The following is a 17,901-nucleotide window of genomic DNA, read 5'->3' on the forward strand; positions in this document are numbered from 1 at the left end:
AGTGATAAATTCCACTAGGAGCCAGTTACTAAAACTGGTCTGTCTGAAATGACAGGAACAAAATCTTATTAGCAACCAGTTACTAAAATGGAATGCAAAGACAGTTTGAAAAGGATCTCTATCTAATCCCCTTTCAAAGTTGTGTATTCCTTTGGCCATCTCTTCATCCTCTGGCAGCAAATCCCACATTTGAATCATTCTTTGTGTAAAGAGCTGCTGTTCGCCGAGGGAGTGGTGGCAGAGCTGGCAGAGAATAGTGTGGAGATTTGGTACCTGTGTGTGTCCCCGCTTGCACACCATAGCTGTGTGGTTGCCGTTCAGATTGGAAGAACAGCACTGGGGGGTGGGAGACCTACACATGAAACAACCTTATTCTGAGTCAGATTCTCGGTCTGCCCAGGTCCACTCTGACTGGCAGCGGCTCTCCAGGGAGTCAGGTGGAGTTCTTTCGCATCAGCTGCTACCTCTTCATTTCAACCAAAAATGTCAGGGAGTCAGTCCGGGATCTTCTGCTTGCTAAGTAGATGCTCTGCCATTAAGCCATGGCAAGAATCCCATGAACTGAGAGAGAGAAACCTGTTCAAAAATTAAAACCATTTATTAAAATTCAAACTGTGTTGCAATTATTGTTAATCATGTAGCACAATATGCAGCATGCAGAATTTGTTACATTAAACAAATACCCAATTAAAGTGCACTACTATTTCTTAAAGAATGTATGCTGATTGCTCTGCCCAAAGACTATCAGGTGGTTGTCCAGAACAACAAAAGTGGCAAAAATAAAATCACACATTAAATACCCTTTTTCCGTCCGCAGGAGCTAATGTAATTGTCAGTCTGTGATGAACATCTGACATATCTGATAAAGCCCAACCCCTATCATGAACTTTAAGTCATCTTACTAAAATCCCACCACACAAAGAGCATGGGAAAATGTGGAGTGGAAAGTATGCCTTTTCTCCACCCCCCACCCCCACCCCCACAATCAAGTGCCATTTAGCCTCTTGCCTGGCATTCTCAAACTGCGCCCCCTCCACCCAAACGAGTGAGCTTTTTGCCTTTTTAAAATGTTCAGTGCTTGGGTATATTGCTTGAGTTTTTGTAGAAAAAGCCCAACAGGAACTAATTTGGATGTTAGGCCACAACCCTTGACACCAAGCCAGTCAGAACTGCGTTCCCGTGTGTTCCTGCTCAAAAAACCCCCGGTTGAGTGATATACTGACTGAATTTTTTTAGTACAAAAAACTCTCCTGTGGGTGGAATGGTGGGTGGGAGTATAAAGGATGGAGTAAATCTCCATGAAGGAAAGTTGTCCCTGTGAATATTTTTGTACTGAAGTGGCAAACAGAGAACAGGACACACCATTCTTGTGAGGAAGCTACCTTCGTGCAATATTTCAGAAATGTCATTGAAGATCCTGTTACAGACATGAGGCAGTTATATCTAGTTTGGCCCTTAAATGACAGTTTTGCTTCTTGTATGTTTTGTGTGCGTGTGCATACCTGGAAGTCATGGCTGACTTCTAGTGACCCCTAGTGAGGCTTGGATGTTCAGAGAGGTGGCTTTTGCCTATTGTTGTATTGCCCGCCTCTGCATTCCAGCCCTGGTATTCCTTGTTTTATAGTAAATAAATCTCAGTTTGGGGTCTTTTCCTCACCCACACCCAGGATCAGTTCTCAAACTGTCGAGGATTCTGAAGAGAGAGAGAATTGTGGCCTATAAAGGACGTATAGTGAAGGAAAGCCAAGATCTACTTGTAAATGTTACTGTTGCTAGGAAGTGAACAGATTCTAGAACTATTATTGAAGCAAAAATGTTGACAGACAAGGAAAGCCCCCGCCACTTTCAATGTGGATGTTCCATGCGCCAGTGGTTCAGTATTCAGCAGAAGAGGCCCACAAAGTGTAGACTTAACACTAGAATTCTGAACAGCGTTCTACTTGAAGAGTGGGCTGGAGTGTTGTAGACCTGCACACTCTGGTGCTTCGTGCCCTCTGCGCCCTAGGCAATCACCTAGGCTCGACAACAGGGCATAGATGCCTTTGCTTGGTGGTGCTAGAATTCAGAGATTGACGACCTCTGCAAGTGGAGGTTCCCCTCAGTCTCCGTGGCTAGTAGCCACCTATAGCCCTATTGCCATGAATCTTTCTAATCCCCTTTAAAAGCTGTCCATTCCTGTGCCCATCACTGCATCCTCTGTCAGCAAATTCCACATTTTAACCACTCTTGGTGGAAAGAAGTATTTCCCTTGGTCCATCCTGAACCTACTGCCCATCAGTTTCATTGGATGTCCCCATGTTCTAATATTTTTGGAGGAGGAGAAAAATTCTCTTTGTCAGCTCTCTCCACCCCATTGCCTCCTGGCTCTGGGATTCAGAGGATTAGCGCCTTTGAATGTGGAGGTTCCCCTCAGCCACCATGGCCAGTAGCCACTGATAGACTTATCCTCCATGAATCTGTCTAATCCCCTCTGAAAGCTCTTGATTCCTGTGGCCATCACTGCATCCTCTGGCAGTGGATTCTACATTTTAATCACTCTCTGTGTAAAACAGTATTTCCTTTTACCTGTCCTGAACCTACTTCCTGTCAGCTTCATTGAATGCCCTGGAGTTCTAGTATTCTGGGGAGCGGGGAAAATCAACAGCAGGCAGCTGACTTGCCTAACTCAAATTTAGGCCAATGATCTTTTGATCTCCTTCAACCAATCAGGACTCCCCCCCACTCCCAAGAGACGAGAGAAACTCCCCCACAAAAACCATGTTGACTGAGAAAGATACTTAGACAAAACCAATCTCCTATTTTGACATGTTTACTTGCTTTACTTAACTTGTTATTCCCGTTTAGTTTTCACATCTATTTAAACATTGTCATTACACTGTATGCTAATTTCCACTGTCTGCATATCCATGAACTGTCACCTTCCATTTCAGTGTACCGGAGGAAGTGTGCTTGCACACAAAAGCTGATCCCTTGAATAAAACTTTGTTGGTCTTAAAGGCTCCCCTGGACTCAGACTTTGTGCTGCTGCTTCAGACCAAAACAGGTGCCCACCTGGATCTATCCCCCCCCTTCCAACTGTTCCAGCTGAAACCAGTAAAATGAATGGGCAGGGCTGCTGGATGCCTGCACAGGGGCCTTGTGCGGTCAGTGCTGAGGCGGGCTGCTCTCCCCAGTAACTAACACCTGACATGTACTGAGCTGAGAAGGGGGGTGGGGGGTGGAATCTTGCAGCTGGAATTTTACTCAGAGACAGCTCATTCCCTGAACACTCCTCCCCCAAAATATGCTAGAATCACTGATAGCTACCCTACTGAGACTGAATTTAGACTTGTGGGATTCAAACGGTGCTGATTCTAAGGGGGAGGAGTACTTGGAATGCTTGCAGGGCTTTTTTTGTAGCAGGAACTCCTTTGCATATTAGGCCACACACCCCTGATGTAGCCAATCCTCCAAGAGCTTACAGGGGTTTTCTTACAGGGCCTACAGTAAGCTCTTGGAGGATTGGCTACATCAGGGGTGTGTGGCCTAATATGCAAAGGAGTTCCTGCTACAAAAAAAGCCCTGGCCGCATGTAGATTTCTCTCCCCCCCCCCCCTCCCGGAGTTTTATTTCTGTGTCCAAAGTGTAGTTAGGGAAGCTGCAGCTTAAATAGGGAAACCAAGTGAGGGGAAGGGGCTTCTGCGCTTTTGTCCCCAGTGGCATTTCTGCTCAAACACTGTATCTTTTCATTGTTGCTTTGCAACAAGAGTCAGCATACGGATGGTGTTTTAGCCGGGAAACAAAAAGACTCAGGAAGCTTACTGCTAGGTTCTCTCTCTGGCTGGTATTTTTGTGATTTTGTGTGTGTGTTTGTGCACACACCTGGAAGTCATGGTGTCCTCTGGTGACTGACCCCTACTGGGGGTCAGGAGGATATTCAGAGAGGTGTCTGAATAAAGCCTGCCCTTATCTTCCTCACTTGGTATTCCAGAGAGGTCTCCCATCCAAACGCTTACCAGGTCGACCCTGCTTAGTTTCTGAGATCTGAGAAGATTGGGTTTGCCTGGGCTATCCAGGTCAAGGCACTCTTGGTTTTCTGCTGATTTAATCTCATCTTTGGGGGAACTTTTCCAGGATTTTTTTTTTTTGTGGGAGGGGAGTTGCTGGAAACCTCTGACCTCCCCCCCACTCCCATCAAGCCCTGCAGGGAAACCTCTCAGCCCCTGGGACACTGCATGGGCCAGTCCCCTAAAGACCAAAGGGAAGCCTCTTCCCTCCGGGGCGCCTGCAAATAGCAGCCGAAGGAGGGCAAAGGGGACCTCTCTCCGTATACTTTGAATATAACATTTTGGTCTTAAAGGTGCCGCTGAACCAGGAGTCATTTCATAGAAAAAGAGATGCCAGGGCTCATTAGCACAACTCATTTCCAGAACTCATTTGCATATGCCACACACCCCTGACATCACCGGAAGGTGTCCTAAATTATGTCAGTTCAGCATCTACCTTAAACTGCTTCTTGAATTATAACTGTCCAAATAAAATCTTACTCCCATCGTACTTTTTAAAGTACTTTCTCCTTTGTGGCCACAGTGGCATGATGAAGATTTCTGCCTCTCTGCTTTATATGTTTGGGTTATTTCCCCATTATTTGTGTGTGTGTGGGGGGAGGGGGGATATTAGAAAGTCTGTCAAAGCTTAGAGTTCAGCAAAATTCTCACAGGCAGTGGAGCCCAGAAGCAAGGTGTTTTTTGGGGGAGGGGGGTTAAGAAAGAAAGAGCAGGATACAATTCAGAGGTTCCGGAGCGGGGCTCCTGTGAGCTCCAAATGAAGCCTGCTCCAAATGAAGTCTGAGCTGAACTCAGACTTTTGCTCCCCATCAGGACCGAATTCCCTGCCAAGGGCTGCCTTCCCGCCACTCTCTTTCTTGGCGCCGGTTCGTCTTCGGCCGCTGATTGGGCGCCGGCAGAGAGCTGATTCCCAGGAAAGGAAACACCCCGTCGCTTCTTTGGGAAAGCGAAAGTAGCTCTCTTCGTCTCTCCTCTCGCTTGGCGGAGGCGGCTGCCATGGCAGCCGGGGATCCCCTGCACGACCTCTGCGAGGAAGCCTCTTGCTCCATCTGCCTGGACTATTTCAACGACCCTGTCATGATTGCCGAGTGTGGCCACAGTTTCTGCCGAGGCTGCCTGACCCGCAGCTGGGGGAGCGGTCGGGGGCCACCGAGCCTGCCTGCCCCCAGTGCAGAGGAAGGGCTCAGCCAAGCAGCCTCCGCCCCAACAGCAGCTGGCCAACTTTGTGGAAATAGCCGAGAGAGTCGCTCTGCAAGAGGCCGGTGCGAAGGGGGGAGTCCGCGAGGAGGAGGAGGAAGCCTCCCTCTGCGTGGTCAGTGGTCCAGCCCCTGATCTAATAACCACGCCCCATTAATTATGGCTTGTTATTTGTAAGCACCTGCCTAATGGCATGTGAATTTCTTACGCCCCTTTCCCCTGAGAAGCAGCTTCCAGAAACTTGAAAGAATGCACAAGTGAATTGTTCTTTGTTTGCCATTCTGCTACGAGGCTAACTTATTGTAGCGACTACGCTCGCAGGGAGGGGCTGCCAGTCTGCAGACAGGAGATTCTCAGGTCTTAATGTAATTTTTGTCCTTCACATGTGTGGCCACAGTCCCAGCAAGCTCTCACCTTCCCCTTCCCAGGTTCCTTGTGCAAATGAGGGGGTGGGATTGCCAAATTCCCTGTGAGTTTCAGATCCAAGAGTCGAGTATTCTGACCACAACACCCAACCTAGTCCAAAGGATGACCAGACTGCTCTCAGCTGGCCTGATCCCGTTTGGCCAATCTTGGGCATTGCTTAGACATGCAACACGTTCTTCAGCTTGTGTGTGCCAACAGTCCAAGCAAGCTTTTACACACACACACACACACACACACACACACACACAGAGGTTCCTTGTGCGAATGAGGGGGTGGGATTACCAATCTCCCATTGGGTTGAAGGTTCCATGATCTGTGGCCTTCTCATCCCTGATCTCTCTCTGAACTGCAAGCCATCGGGACACTTGTTTCCCTGATAGGGGCCTTCCGTCACTTACTAGGCCCCAACCCTGAGCCAAAATCTGAAAGGCCAAGAAATGGCTTGGAGAAAGGCCACTTTCTTGACAGCGGCACCTCTAGATCCCTCACATCGAGAAAGTGCCTCTCCCCTCCCCAAACTGCAACTGAGAACCATAATCCAGAGGGTTCAGATGGGAGGATGTGGGTGTTATTTTTTAACTGAACAAGGCACTAGCTATATCCAGTCATTACACAGAGAGAAACTGTCCTGGGGGAGAGGAAAAAATGAAACAAATCCTGTGTCTTGGTTTTGGGCAGCAGGCAGCAGTGGCAGCTGGAAAAGGGAGAGTTTGCCAGAAGCACCAGGAGCCCCTGAAGCTCTTCTGCAAGGACGATGAAGCCCTCATCTGCGTGGTCTGTGACCGATCCAAGGAGCACAGAGATCACGAAGTCCTTCCTCTTGAGGAGGCCTCCCAAGAGTACAAGGTAGGACAGCCAAAAGGTGGAGGTTGGTGGGATCTCTTTGCGGGGAAACTCCCTCCAATTTGTGCCCTGGCCTCTGGGCCTAAATTGGGGAGTCACAACACCTCTTTGCTGCCTCCTTCCTGGCCTGGTGTCTCCCCAGTGCATTGCTTCCTGCCCACTGCTGAGGCCGACATGGGGTGATATGGGGAGATGAGTTCATTTCCTGTCAGGCTGTGTTGCCCTCTAGTCAGATGATTGTGTGACAGAGCAAGGAAGGGGCAGCTGCCTAACTCCCTGTTTAAATCCCCCCCCCCCACATACACACACTGCTTTCCCAATGTCATCTGCTGTCCTGGAGTTGCTCTTTGCCTGGGGGCTGGGAGAGAATGTGTGCAGGTTTGGAACCTTGTCTCTCATTTGCACATCCTAGCTGTGAAGAAGCAGTTCAAATCAGAAGGACAGCACTGGGGGTGGGGTGGGGGTGGGGTGGGGGTGGGGTAGGAAAGCTACACATGTCCAGGCCCACTCTGACTAGTTGTGCTTCTCCAAGGACTCAGCCGGAGGTCTTTCACATCAATGGCTACCATTTCAAGTGGAGATGCAAAGAGAATGAACCCAGGGTCTTCTGCTAGCCAAGCAGATGCTCTGCCACTGAGCCCCAGCCCTCCCGCTGCATTGTGGCACTGCAAGGACTCCCCCCCCCCCCCGCTTCCTGCAACTGTGGTTATTTCTATCCAGAATTCTTGCTGCATTCAGCCCCCTCTGAAATTGCAGGGGGTTTTAGTTTGGTGCAACACTGTGGTGTTTCCACTCATCTTCTCAGTTTTCTGCAGATCTGCTACAGTTTTTTCTCAAACCTGATTTGGATCATTCTTTAAAGATCGTATCAAAAGAGGTTTTTGAGGAAGTGTGGGAAGTATCAGCGCCAACTCGACGGCCCATGGCACCCTAGGCAGACTGGTGATCTGCTGTCCCCCCTCCACAGCAAAGGGAGGGGGCAAACTAGGTGTTTGTCTGGGGGGAGGGGGGAAGGCCGAATTCGGTACCCCCATCCTGCTGGCACCCTAGGTGACCATTTAGTTTGCCTAGTGGGTGCACCAGCCCTGGAAGGTATTGATTTTCACTACCATCCCTCACCACTGAGGTTTTTGCCATTTCTCTTTACAGTAAGCAATACTTGACAGATTGCTGGAGTGTTAACACAATTTAGTGATATATTGACTACAAATAATTGTTTTTAATGTAAAAAATATCCAACCCGTAGCTGGGGCACGTGTGTGTAAATGTGTGTGTAGTAGTGGGCAGGAGGGAAGAGAATGGAGTAAACCTTTAAAAAAGAATGCATTTCAATTTTGCCCCCCCTCCCCCCGCAGGATCAGTTCTGCAACTGTCTGGAGATTCTGAAGAAGGAGAGAGAGAGAATTGTGGCGTATAAAGGAGACATTGAGAGGGAAAGCCAAGACTTGCTTGTAAGTGTCACTGTGGCTGGGGAATGAACAGAGTCCAAAGAGCAGAAATATCAGCTCACAAGGCCGCCCCCTCCCCTTCAGTTGGGAAGTGGAGTTGCCCTAATCACAGCCCAACAACGTTGCCCCACTGCCTTTCCATTACTTAACTGACAAAACGTTGAGACTCAGTAAGTACTGAAGGTGAAATAAGAGATTAAAAATTCAGATTTTTACTCCATCCCCAGGCCAGACCTCACAAGTATATTAAGTTTAATTTATATTTGCTATATTATTTGTATTTGTTTAGCACTAACTAGCAGTTGAGTGCACCCAGGGCCGGCCTGCCCACTAGGCAAACTAAGCATTTGCCTAGGGTGCTGGTAGGGTGGGGGCCCCAAAATCGGCCCTCGCTCCTGCCCCCTAGACAAATTCCTATTTGCCTCCCCTTCCTCCCTCCCAGTTTTAATGCCCCGGTGAAGCGCCGCTTTCCAGGGGTTCTTTCAAGGTTGCTGCCCCCGCCAATTAGCTGGTTGGCGGGTAAAGCAGCGTAGAGGCTGGCTGCTCACCAGGATCAGCGTTGGGCAGTGGCGGCAGGAAGGATGAGGAGCCGCTGAAAAGGCGGCTGCTGCTGGCTACTGCCTACTCACTTCCTCCCTGGATAGTGTGGGGAGGAAGTGGGGAGGAGCAGCGGTGGCGGCTGCTTTTTCAGTGGGTCCTCGTCCTTTCTGCCTCAGTGTTGTTTTACCCGCCAATCAGCTGAATGGCGGGGGGCGGCCTTGAAAGAGACCCAGGAGCGCAGTGCTTCATGCTTCACCCAGGTGTTAAAATTGGGGCCATAGCGCGGGAGGGCGGCGGGCAGTGAGGCTGCCTGGGGCACTCATGCGCCCTATGGCCGGCTCTGAGTGCACCAGTGAAAAAGTTAAGGGCATGAGAGTTATGAGAAAAATCTGTGGGGTGTCCCCTTCCCTTGGTACCCTAGGCGTGTATTTCTTTTGCTTAATGGTTAATCCAAAACTGACACAGGGCCATAGAATTCACCCTCCAGCTCATTCCTAGAAGCTCATGGAAACAGATTCGGTTGGCATGCTTATATGTACTATGGGGAAAAAAAGATGGATGGTTTTTTTCTCACCATTATATCAGAAATAATTTGTTAAATACATGGATAAAGTACAAGAAATATGGTGATGAAAGAAAGCCGTTATGGATAGTACCAGCAGAAGTAATAAAAATAACGGTTGAATCTGATGAAGAGAGAGGGTTGTCATATAATCAATTACTAAAGATCCAAGGTGATAAAGTTGAATTAAAATCTGCTGAAGAGCTGAACAACAAGTATGACTGGTTTCAAATGCAACAAATAAAAAGTTTGATGGGAAATGATATTAAATCTGAAGGAATTAGACGCAAACCAACAGAAATGGAAAAGGTTCTGCTTGGAGATAATGAAAAATTAATATCGAAAATATATAAGTTATTGTTGAAATGGTCTTCAGAAGAAGAAGTAGTAAAATCTCAAATGATTAAATGGGGGATTAATGCAATCAAGGAAATACAGATGGGTACATGGGAATATCTTTGGAAGAACTCTATGAGAATATCAACATGTCAAGAGTATTAAAAAGAATTGTTTTAAGATGATGTATAGGTGGTATGCTAACGGTATCGAAAGCTTTGGTAAGGTCGACAAAAGTCACATACAGAGCCTTGTTCTGTTCCCTGCATTTCTCTTGGAGCTGCCTGAGAACAAATACCATGTCGGTGGTGCTCCTGTTAGCTCTGAAGCCGCACTGGCTCTCTGGGAGGAGTTCTTCTGCAATGGCGGGCACCAGTCTGTTCAGGAGTATTCTGGCAAGGATTTTGCCTGCGATGGAGAGCAGGGTTATCCCCCGGTAGTTGGAGCAGTCTGACTTTTCGCCTTTGTTTTTGTATAGGGTGATGATGATTGCATCGCGAAAGTCCTGTGGTAATTTGCCTTGTTCCCAGCAGGTGACAAGTACTTTGTGAAGTGAGCTATGTAGTACTGTGCCCCCATGCTTCCAGATCTCTGGTGGAATTCCATCAACTCCTGCTGCCTTGCCACTTTTCAGTTGCTTGATGGCTTTAACAGTCTCTTCTAGGGTGGGGATCTCATCCAACTCTGTTTTCACTGGTTGAAGTGGGGTGAGGTGAATTGCTGAATCTTGAACTACGCGGTTGGCACTGAAGAGAACCTGAAAATACTCCGACCACCGGTTCAATATGGATGCCTTGTCTGTGAGGAGCACTTGGCCGTCTGCACTACGCAAGGGACTCTGAGTCTGATATGATGGACCATATTCTGCCTTCAGGGCTTCGTAGAACCCTCTTAAATCACCAGTGTCTGCACACAGCTGGGTTCTCTCTGCAAGCTTGGTCCACCACTCGTTCTGAATGTCTCGAAGCTTGCACTGGAGGTTGCTACATGCAGCGCGAAAGGTTGCTTTTTTCCCAGGACAGGAGGGCTGAGCAAGATGTGCTTGGTAGGCAGATCTCTTTTTCGCCAGTAAATCTTGGATCTCTTGATTGTTCTCATCAAACCAGTCCTTGTTCTTCCTTGTGGAGAACCCGAGGACTTCTTCAGAGATCTGCAGGACGGTAGTTTTTAGGTGTTCCCAGAGTGCTTCTGGAGAAGGGTCTGTGGGGCAACTGGGGTCCTCAATTCTTGACTGGAGTTTTGCCTGGAAGGCAGCGTTAACTTCGGCTGACTGGAGACTGCCAACCTGAAACTTCCTCCGAGGGATACCTCCTCTCCTGGGTGTGGGTTTAAAGTGAAGACGGAGATTGCTGCGTACAAGACGATCCGTATGACATTCTGCACTGGGCATTACTCGGGTGTGTAAGACATCTTGAAGGTCTCTCTGGCGCACCAGAATGTAGTCGATAAGGTGCCAGTGCTTGGACCGTGGGTGCATCCAGGTTGTCTTCAGACTGTTCTTCTGCTGGAAGATAGTGTTGGTGATGGTGAGCTGGTGCTCCATGCAGAATTCTAGCAGGAGGCGCCCGTTGTCATTGCAGTTGCCAATGCCGTGTTTGCCAAGTACTCCTTTCCAGGCTTCCGAGTCTTTACCTACTCTGGCATTGAAGTCGCCAAGGATGATCACCTTGTCCTCTGTAGGGGTCTTCCGTACGAGGAGCATAGAACTTGTTCTTTTCTGCAGGATCTGCTTGAAGGGTTGGGGCATACACACTGAAGAGTGTTGCATGCTGCTTGTTTTGAAGTGGGAGGCGCATGGACATGATGCGATCTGAGTGACCTGTTGGCAGGTTTTCGAGTTTGGAGGCAATGGAGTTCTTGACCATGAAGCCAACGCCAGAAAGGCGGCTCTCAGCCTTTGACTTACCTGACCAGTAGAGGGTATAGCCAGCACCGTGTTCTTGAAGACTACCTTCCTCAGGGAAACGGACCTCACTGAGAGCTGCTATGTCGATATTCAACCTGAGAAGTTCGTGGGCAACTAGAGCAGAGCGTCGTTCAGGGCGACCACTGTCTACTGTGTCAAGCATGGTTCTGATGTTCCAACACGCAAGCTTTAGTCTTTGCACACTTTGTGAGGCAGGTGCATGCCTTTTCTTTGTTGTTATTTTTTGACCGCAAGTAAGGATGCCCATTGACCGTGGCTAGCCAACTGGGGTGGAGGAGACGAGCTTTGTTTAGGCCACCTTTTCTAGGCCCCTCTCCGTGTGGAGCAAGCAGTGCTGTCCCTAGATAAGGCTGCTTGGTCGTTCAGGGTGCTGCCGAAAAATGCTTTCGTCTCCGGGTTAGCATCAGGCGACCAATACCCTGAACCGCCTACATGCAGGATCGGGACTGCGGCTTCCAGTGGCCCCTTCCACCTGCCGTTTCGCCCCTTGCCCATCGCTACAGGACTTGATGCGTTGTGGGTTGTGTATGTGGATATGCCCTTCAGGCCTGCGCAGAGGAATTTTTTAGGTGAAGCCCAGTGTGCGCGGTACTGGCTCCACCCTTTCACCTGGGGGTCATCTGCCATGGCCCAATAAGCCGGGACGCCGGCAGCGAGTCCTCCAGGTGGTAGGTGTTACATTAACGAGCTCTATCTGCCCGGGTTTGATGTTAGAGTTTTCCTTCTCTTAGGCTGGCAAGGTTGGTGGGCCCAGCCTGCCCATCCGGTTATACCGCCGGACAATTCGGTCGCACCATGACGTAGCAAACTCTGTGAAAAACGGGGGGGACCAGCGAGAAGGTGTTGCTACGGATGCAGTAATGCAGGAGAGGCCATTGCAGTGACCATCTGCCAGGCATAGCCAGACAGTGACCACGCGGCATTCACTACACCGGGAGAGGAGAGGCTATGTATTGCGCATACACTTTCCCTGGGGGGGTAGGATACCCAGAGGGAGCCCACCCCCCCACCCCACCCTGTGGCAAATCTTGGAACATTTAGGATGTCCCCCAAGGTTCCTCAGCATGATCATCCAGCTACACGAAGACCAGCGAGGCCAAGTCAGACACTGCAACGACCTCTCGGAGACCTTCCCAATAGGCACAGGTGTAAAGCAAGGCTGCGTTCTCGCGCCAACTCTCTTTACGATCTTCTTTAGCATGATGCTTCAAAGAGCCGCAGTAGATCTAGATGATGACGATGGTGTCTACATCCGCTATCGCACCGATGGCAGCCTGTTCAACCTGAGGCGACTAAAGGCCCACTCCAAGACAATGGAAAAACTCATCCGAGAGCTACTGTTTGCTGATGATGCTGCACTCGTCTCCCACTCGGTATCAGCTCTGCAGCATATGACGTCCTGCTTTGCAGAGGCTGCCAAGCTATTCGGCCTAGAAGTTAGTCTGAAGAAGACAGAAGTTCTCCACCAGCCTGCACCCCAGGAAGATTATCACCCTCCCTGCATCACTGTGGGTGAATCAATTCTGAAGACAGTCCAGCAGTTCAGCTATCTGGGGTGCATCATCTCCTCAGATGCTAAGATGGACAAGGAGATTGACAACAGGCTGGCAAAGGCAAACCGTGCCTTTGGCCGACTGCACAAAAGAGTGTGGAGCAACAAGCATCTGAAAAAAGGCACAAAGATCAATGTTTACAAAGCGGTTGTGATGACAACCCTCATCTACGGCTCCGAATCGTGGGTTTTATACCGTCAGCACCTGCGACTCCTTGAGCGCTTTCATCAGCGCTGCCTTCGCACCATCCTCAACATCCACTGGAGTGACTTTGTGACCAACACTGAAGTTCTCAAGCGGGCAGAGGTTACCAGCATCGAGGCACTGCTGTTGAAGACGCAGCTGCGCTGGGCAGGGCATATTTCTAGGATGGAAAACCACCGCCTTCCCAAGATTGCCCTGTATGGCGAACTCTCCACCGGCCATCGAAATAGAGGGGCACCAAAGAAGAGGTACAAGGACTCCTTGAAGAAATCCCTTGGCACCTGTCGCATCAACCATCACCAGTGGTCTGACCTAGCCTCAGATCGCAAAGCATGGAGGCACACCATCCACCAGGCTGTCTCTTCTTTTGAGAACGCACGCATAGCTGGTCTTGAGGACAAAAGGAGATTGAGGAAGAATCGCACTGCTACAGCACCAACCCTAAATCAGACTTTTCCCTGCAGCCACTGTGGCCGGACCTGCCTGTCCCGCATTGGTCTTGTCAGCCACCAGCGAGCCTGCAGCAGACGTGGACTATTGCACCCTTCTTAAATCTTCGTTCGCGAAGCCAAGCCGAGAGAGAGATAGGTGGTATATGACTCCTAAAAAATTGGCAAAGATGAGTAAAAAGATGTCAGATAGATGTTGGAAATGTAAGAAACATGAAGGTTCTTTTTATCATATGTGGTGGACATGTGAAAGAGCGAAAAAGTTCTGGCAGATGATACAACAAGAAATATCTAAGATTCTGAGATATGACTTCAAGAAAGTAGCAGAGACTTTTCTGTTGGGATTACAAATGGAAAAATTTCCAAAAGAAGATAGAACTTTAATTTGGTACTTGCTCTCAGCTGCTAGGACATTGTATGTGCAGTTGTGGACGCAAGAAAAAATGCAAGAGAAATGGGATTGGATTGTGAAAGTTTTATCGTGGAGTGAGATGGATAAACTAACAAGAATTCTAAGAGACTATGATTTGGAAGTGTTTAAAAGGGAGTGGAAGAAATTTAGAGGTTATGTAGAGAAAGAATGGAACGTAAAAAGACATTGGACAATTTTTTAATAATGAGTATTAGAAAAGGTAGAATATGAATTTAGATTGTTATAGTTAAAGGTACCTTTATAAGTGAACTTTAAGTATATAACTTCGGCGGGAGTCTAGTAACGGAGGGAGGGGGGATTAGAAAATATCATATGGGTTAGGGATAGAGATGATAGAAATGGATATTGTTACCATATGCTATCAATAAAATTGTTTAAAACCAGAATTCACCCACCAAAGCATGTTTTCTCCAGGGGAACCAATCTCTGTAGTCTGGAAATGAGCAATTCCAGGGGATCCCCAGGCCCCACCTGGAGGCTGGCATCCCTAGATGCACAGCCTGGTCCGTATTCAGCAGAACAGGCCCCAAAGGCAGCTCTTAGGCAGGTGTAACATTGCAATTCTAAGCAGAGGTATTACCTGGGTGGTGAGTCTGGGGATGCTGTGGAACTGCACGCTCTTGTGCCTCGGGAGCTGCCTGCCCTCCAGTGCCCTAGATGTTTTGTTTTGAGCAGCATCAGTTGACTTTCCAAGGCACTCTTTGCTGTAGAGAGAATCACAGGCAGAAGAACATACGTGTTCAGGCCCCATATGTGTAAATGCACCAGCAAGCAACCTCGAAGGAGTCTCTGCCTCCTCCTCATGCTTGCTGCAAATGTTGATAGGTAGCCCAGCGATGCTGAATTGGGCCAAGTGGGGTTAAACCACTGCAGATTCTAAGGTGGGGAAAGTACCTGGGATACTGAGTAGTGTGTAGTTCCCCCCTCCCCTGCAATTTTTCCTTGCCCAGAATGCAGCCAGGGAAGCTGCAGTTTACATTGGAAGACGAAGCAAGGTGAAGGGGCTTCTGTGCTCTTTTGCCCCCAGTGGGGTTTCTACTCAAATAGTACGGTATATCATCCCCTAATATGGATTGGGGGAGTCAACCTATGAAGGGTGTTCTAGTGGGGGAACAAATGGACTCAAGCCCCCCCCCCCTTCTTTTCTCTGGGTCTTCTGCTGCAGACTGAATCTTCTGTGGCTGAAAGAACCCCTCCAGGAGTTGGAGGGAGATCCTTGTGTTCTTTGGCCCTGAGGCTGGGCCTGGTGGATCTTCCGCTTTCCCTGCTGAATGTTAATTGTGATCTCTGAAAGGCCAAAGTGCTCTTCTCATAAGAGGCTCTTCCCACTGCAGAGACCAGCTGTGTTCCTGGCACTGGACCGATTTTCTTCTCTTTCCATTTCAGAAACAAACCCAAGGAGAGAAGCAAGAGGCAGTAGCAAAGTTCAGGCAACTGCACATGTTTCTGGAGGAACAAGAGAAGCTTTTGCTGGCCCAGATGGAAGAGGTGGAGATGGAGGTGGCAAAGAAAAGGGACCAGCACCTGGCCGAACTCTCTGAGGCCCTCTCCTCTCTCGAAAGCCTCATCCGGGAGATGGAAGAGAAGTGTCAGCTGCCAGCCAGTGATCTCCTGCAGGTGAGGGGGGTGGCAGGAACAGGCAGGGTCCCCTAGGGGAAAAGGCTGGCTCCAAATCTTCTCTGTGCCTCCTTTGCTCAGCAGAAAAGCAAACAAGGCCAGTTTATGCTGCTAGGAAGTATTCATCTCTGCATGTGAGCTGTTTTCCTCTCTGTCCTTTTACATCTCCAGCCAGGGGCAGACTGGACAAAAGCAGGGGCTCTGTGAAACCTACCCACCCCTGGAGTTAGGATTCCATGCAAGGTTTTTCACAGTACATTTTAAAAGGAGGATGTCTGTGGGGCAGGGAACGTGGGTTATAGTGGCGGCTCACAGATGTGCGCTCCAAATGCACACAGACACACAACAGCAACAACAGGTGGTTACAGGAATGGCATCTGCACACCTGTTCCTGCCACCGCTGAGCTTGCTTCTGCCTGCCCTTCACATCTGTGCAGATACGATGGCATTGATGGCTAGACCCTCCCTTCCCTTTTGTTGTTGAGCCATCTTGCAGGGAAACTCCTGCAAGCTGGCTCAGCAATGTAGCAGGGAAAAGGGAGGAAGTCTTGCAGTGATGCAAGGCTGATGGAAGAAACGTTGCTAGGAATGCCTTTGCATCTGCAGGTGGCCAGAAGGGGTACACAGTCTTCCAGCCTTCCATGTGAAGAAAAATCTCTGTGAACACTATCGTTGTTAAGTGATCAGAGCAGATCACACCGCTCCAGAATGGCTCCACTTTGTCTGGTCGTATTAACCTCACAGAGATTTTTCTTCCACTTTATGAAGATCTATGCCAGTCTTTGAGTGAAGTCTGCTAGCTGGACACAAGCAAAATGCCATAGGGTAGAATCTTCCAGAGAGGTCTTCCTGGTATGATCTTTTAGCAAGCACTGAGGTCTCTTAGCAAGCACTGAGAGCCAGTTTGTTGTAGTGGTTTAGTGTGTGGACTCTTATCTGGGAAAACCGGGTTTGATTCCCCACTCCTCCACTTGCTGCAGCTGGAATGGCCTTGGGTTAGCCATAGCCCTGGCAGAGGTTGTCCTTGAAAGGGCAGCTGCTGTGGGAGCCCTTTCAGCTCCACCCACCTCATAGGGTGACTTTTGTGGGGGAGGAAGGTAAAGGAGATTGTGACCGCTCTGAGACTCTGAGTGGAGGGCGGGATATAAATCCAATATCTTCTTTTCTTTTTCTCTCTGCCATTTTTTCTCAGGATGCCAGAAGCACCTTGCAGAAGTAAGTAGGCCTTTAGCATTAACCTTCATAATGTTGGGATTGGACTGAGTAGCCTGTGAAGAACACAGTCCTTCAGCATCTTGACTCAGAGCCAAATCAGATCTCCATCCATCTTTCAGTGGCAAACGGCTTATACACAGAGCCTCGTCAGCAGGAAATTGTGTAGTGAAATGGTGGGTGGTCTGGGTTGGCACCTAGATGTGCACCTCTAGAACAAGGGTCTCCAGCCTTTTTGAGGCTGCCGGCAGCTTTGGAATGCTGACATGGTGTGAAGGATGCTGCCACAGGAGATGATGTCAGCCACAAAACGGCTGCCGCAGCTTACCCTCAGTCACTTTATAAAGATCCTTCTGTAATGGTAGCAGCAGATTGGCCACGGCTGTTTCCACATTGTGAATGTGTCCTTCATTCAGTACTGCAGGGAGCAGGAACAGCAGTCATTCCCTCATCTATTTTTAGGCCTTTTTCATGTCAGGGGTAGGGGGGAGAGAGGGACAGACAGACAGACAGCCGGGATAGTCCTTGTCCAGAACCCTCACTAGCTTTCTTGTTCTTTACCTGGACATTTGCGAGACAGACAGGAGCAGGGGATTTGGGGTTGCAGTTCTTAGGGCCAAACCAGACATTTGCTTTTTAAAAAAATAGTTTGGCCTGGGCTCCACAGGGTCACATGCCACCTGCAGCAAATGGCTCTAAAAAAAGAAAGCAGACCCTGTTTAGGCCTCAAATGCCCCTCTGGGAGAGGGAGGGCTCCTGCCTTCTCTTCCTCATGCCATTTGTTTCATGCCAAGGCAGAGTTGGGCAGGGCACTTCCCTGTTTTTGTTGTTCCACATGCACAAAACGCAGCACAAGGAGCAGGAAAAATGGACAGTTAATTTCTGCAGTGCTATTTAGTGCACAAACCAGCTGTATTGTTTTGTGGTAGCCGTTCTCTGCAGTTGCTGTGTGGAACCCAGGTCCAGTTCTTAACAAAGCAGGAGCTACACTGAGGTGAACATTTCTCTCCACAGGCGGGCCCATAGCCAGAAAATTTTAGGTGGGGGGTCCCACCGAATTAAATTTCAGATGGAGGGGCCCACCACTCTGGCAGCCCCGCTCCCCTCC

The 17,901-nt window shown here is 49.0% G+C and overlaps 1 protein-coding gene across 1 annotated transcript in view; it reads left to right on the forward strand.

Annotated features, from left to right (window-relative positions):
- Positions 1-5,042: 5,042 nt before the first annotated feature.
- The window catches only part of LOC132571817 (uncharacterized), a 239,513-nt gene continuing 226,654 nt past the window's right edge, over positions 5,043-17,901 (forward strand). Inside the window, 7 exon segments of the mRNA XM_060238610.1 lie at positions 5,043-5,177; positions 5,180-5,252; positions 5,255-5,308; positions 6,355-6,515; positions 7,868-7,963; positions 15,351-15,581; positions 16,774-16,796. Coding sequence (XP_060094593.1) covers positions 5,043-5,177; positions 5,180-5,252; positions 5,255-5,308; positions 6,355-6,515; positions 7,868-7,963; positions 15,351-15,581; positions 16,774-16,796 — 773 coding nt within the window.

The sequence above is a fragment of the Heteronotia binoei genome, chromosome 5, assembly GCF_032191835.1.
Source record: "Heteronotia binoei isolate CCM8104 ecotype False Entrance Well chromosome 5, APGP_CSIRO_Hbin_v1, whole genome shotgun sequence".
Classification (NCBI taxonomy): Eukaryota; Metazoa; Chordata; class Lepidosauria; order Squamata; family Gekkonidae; genus Heteronotia; species Heteronotia binoei.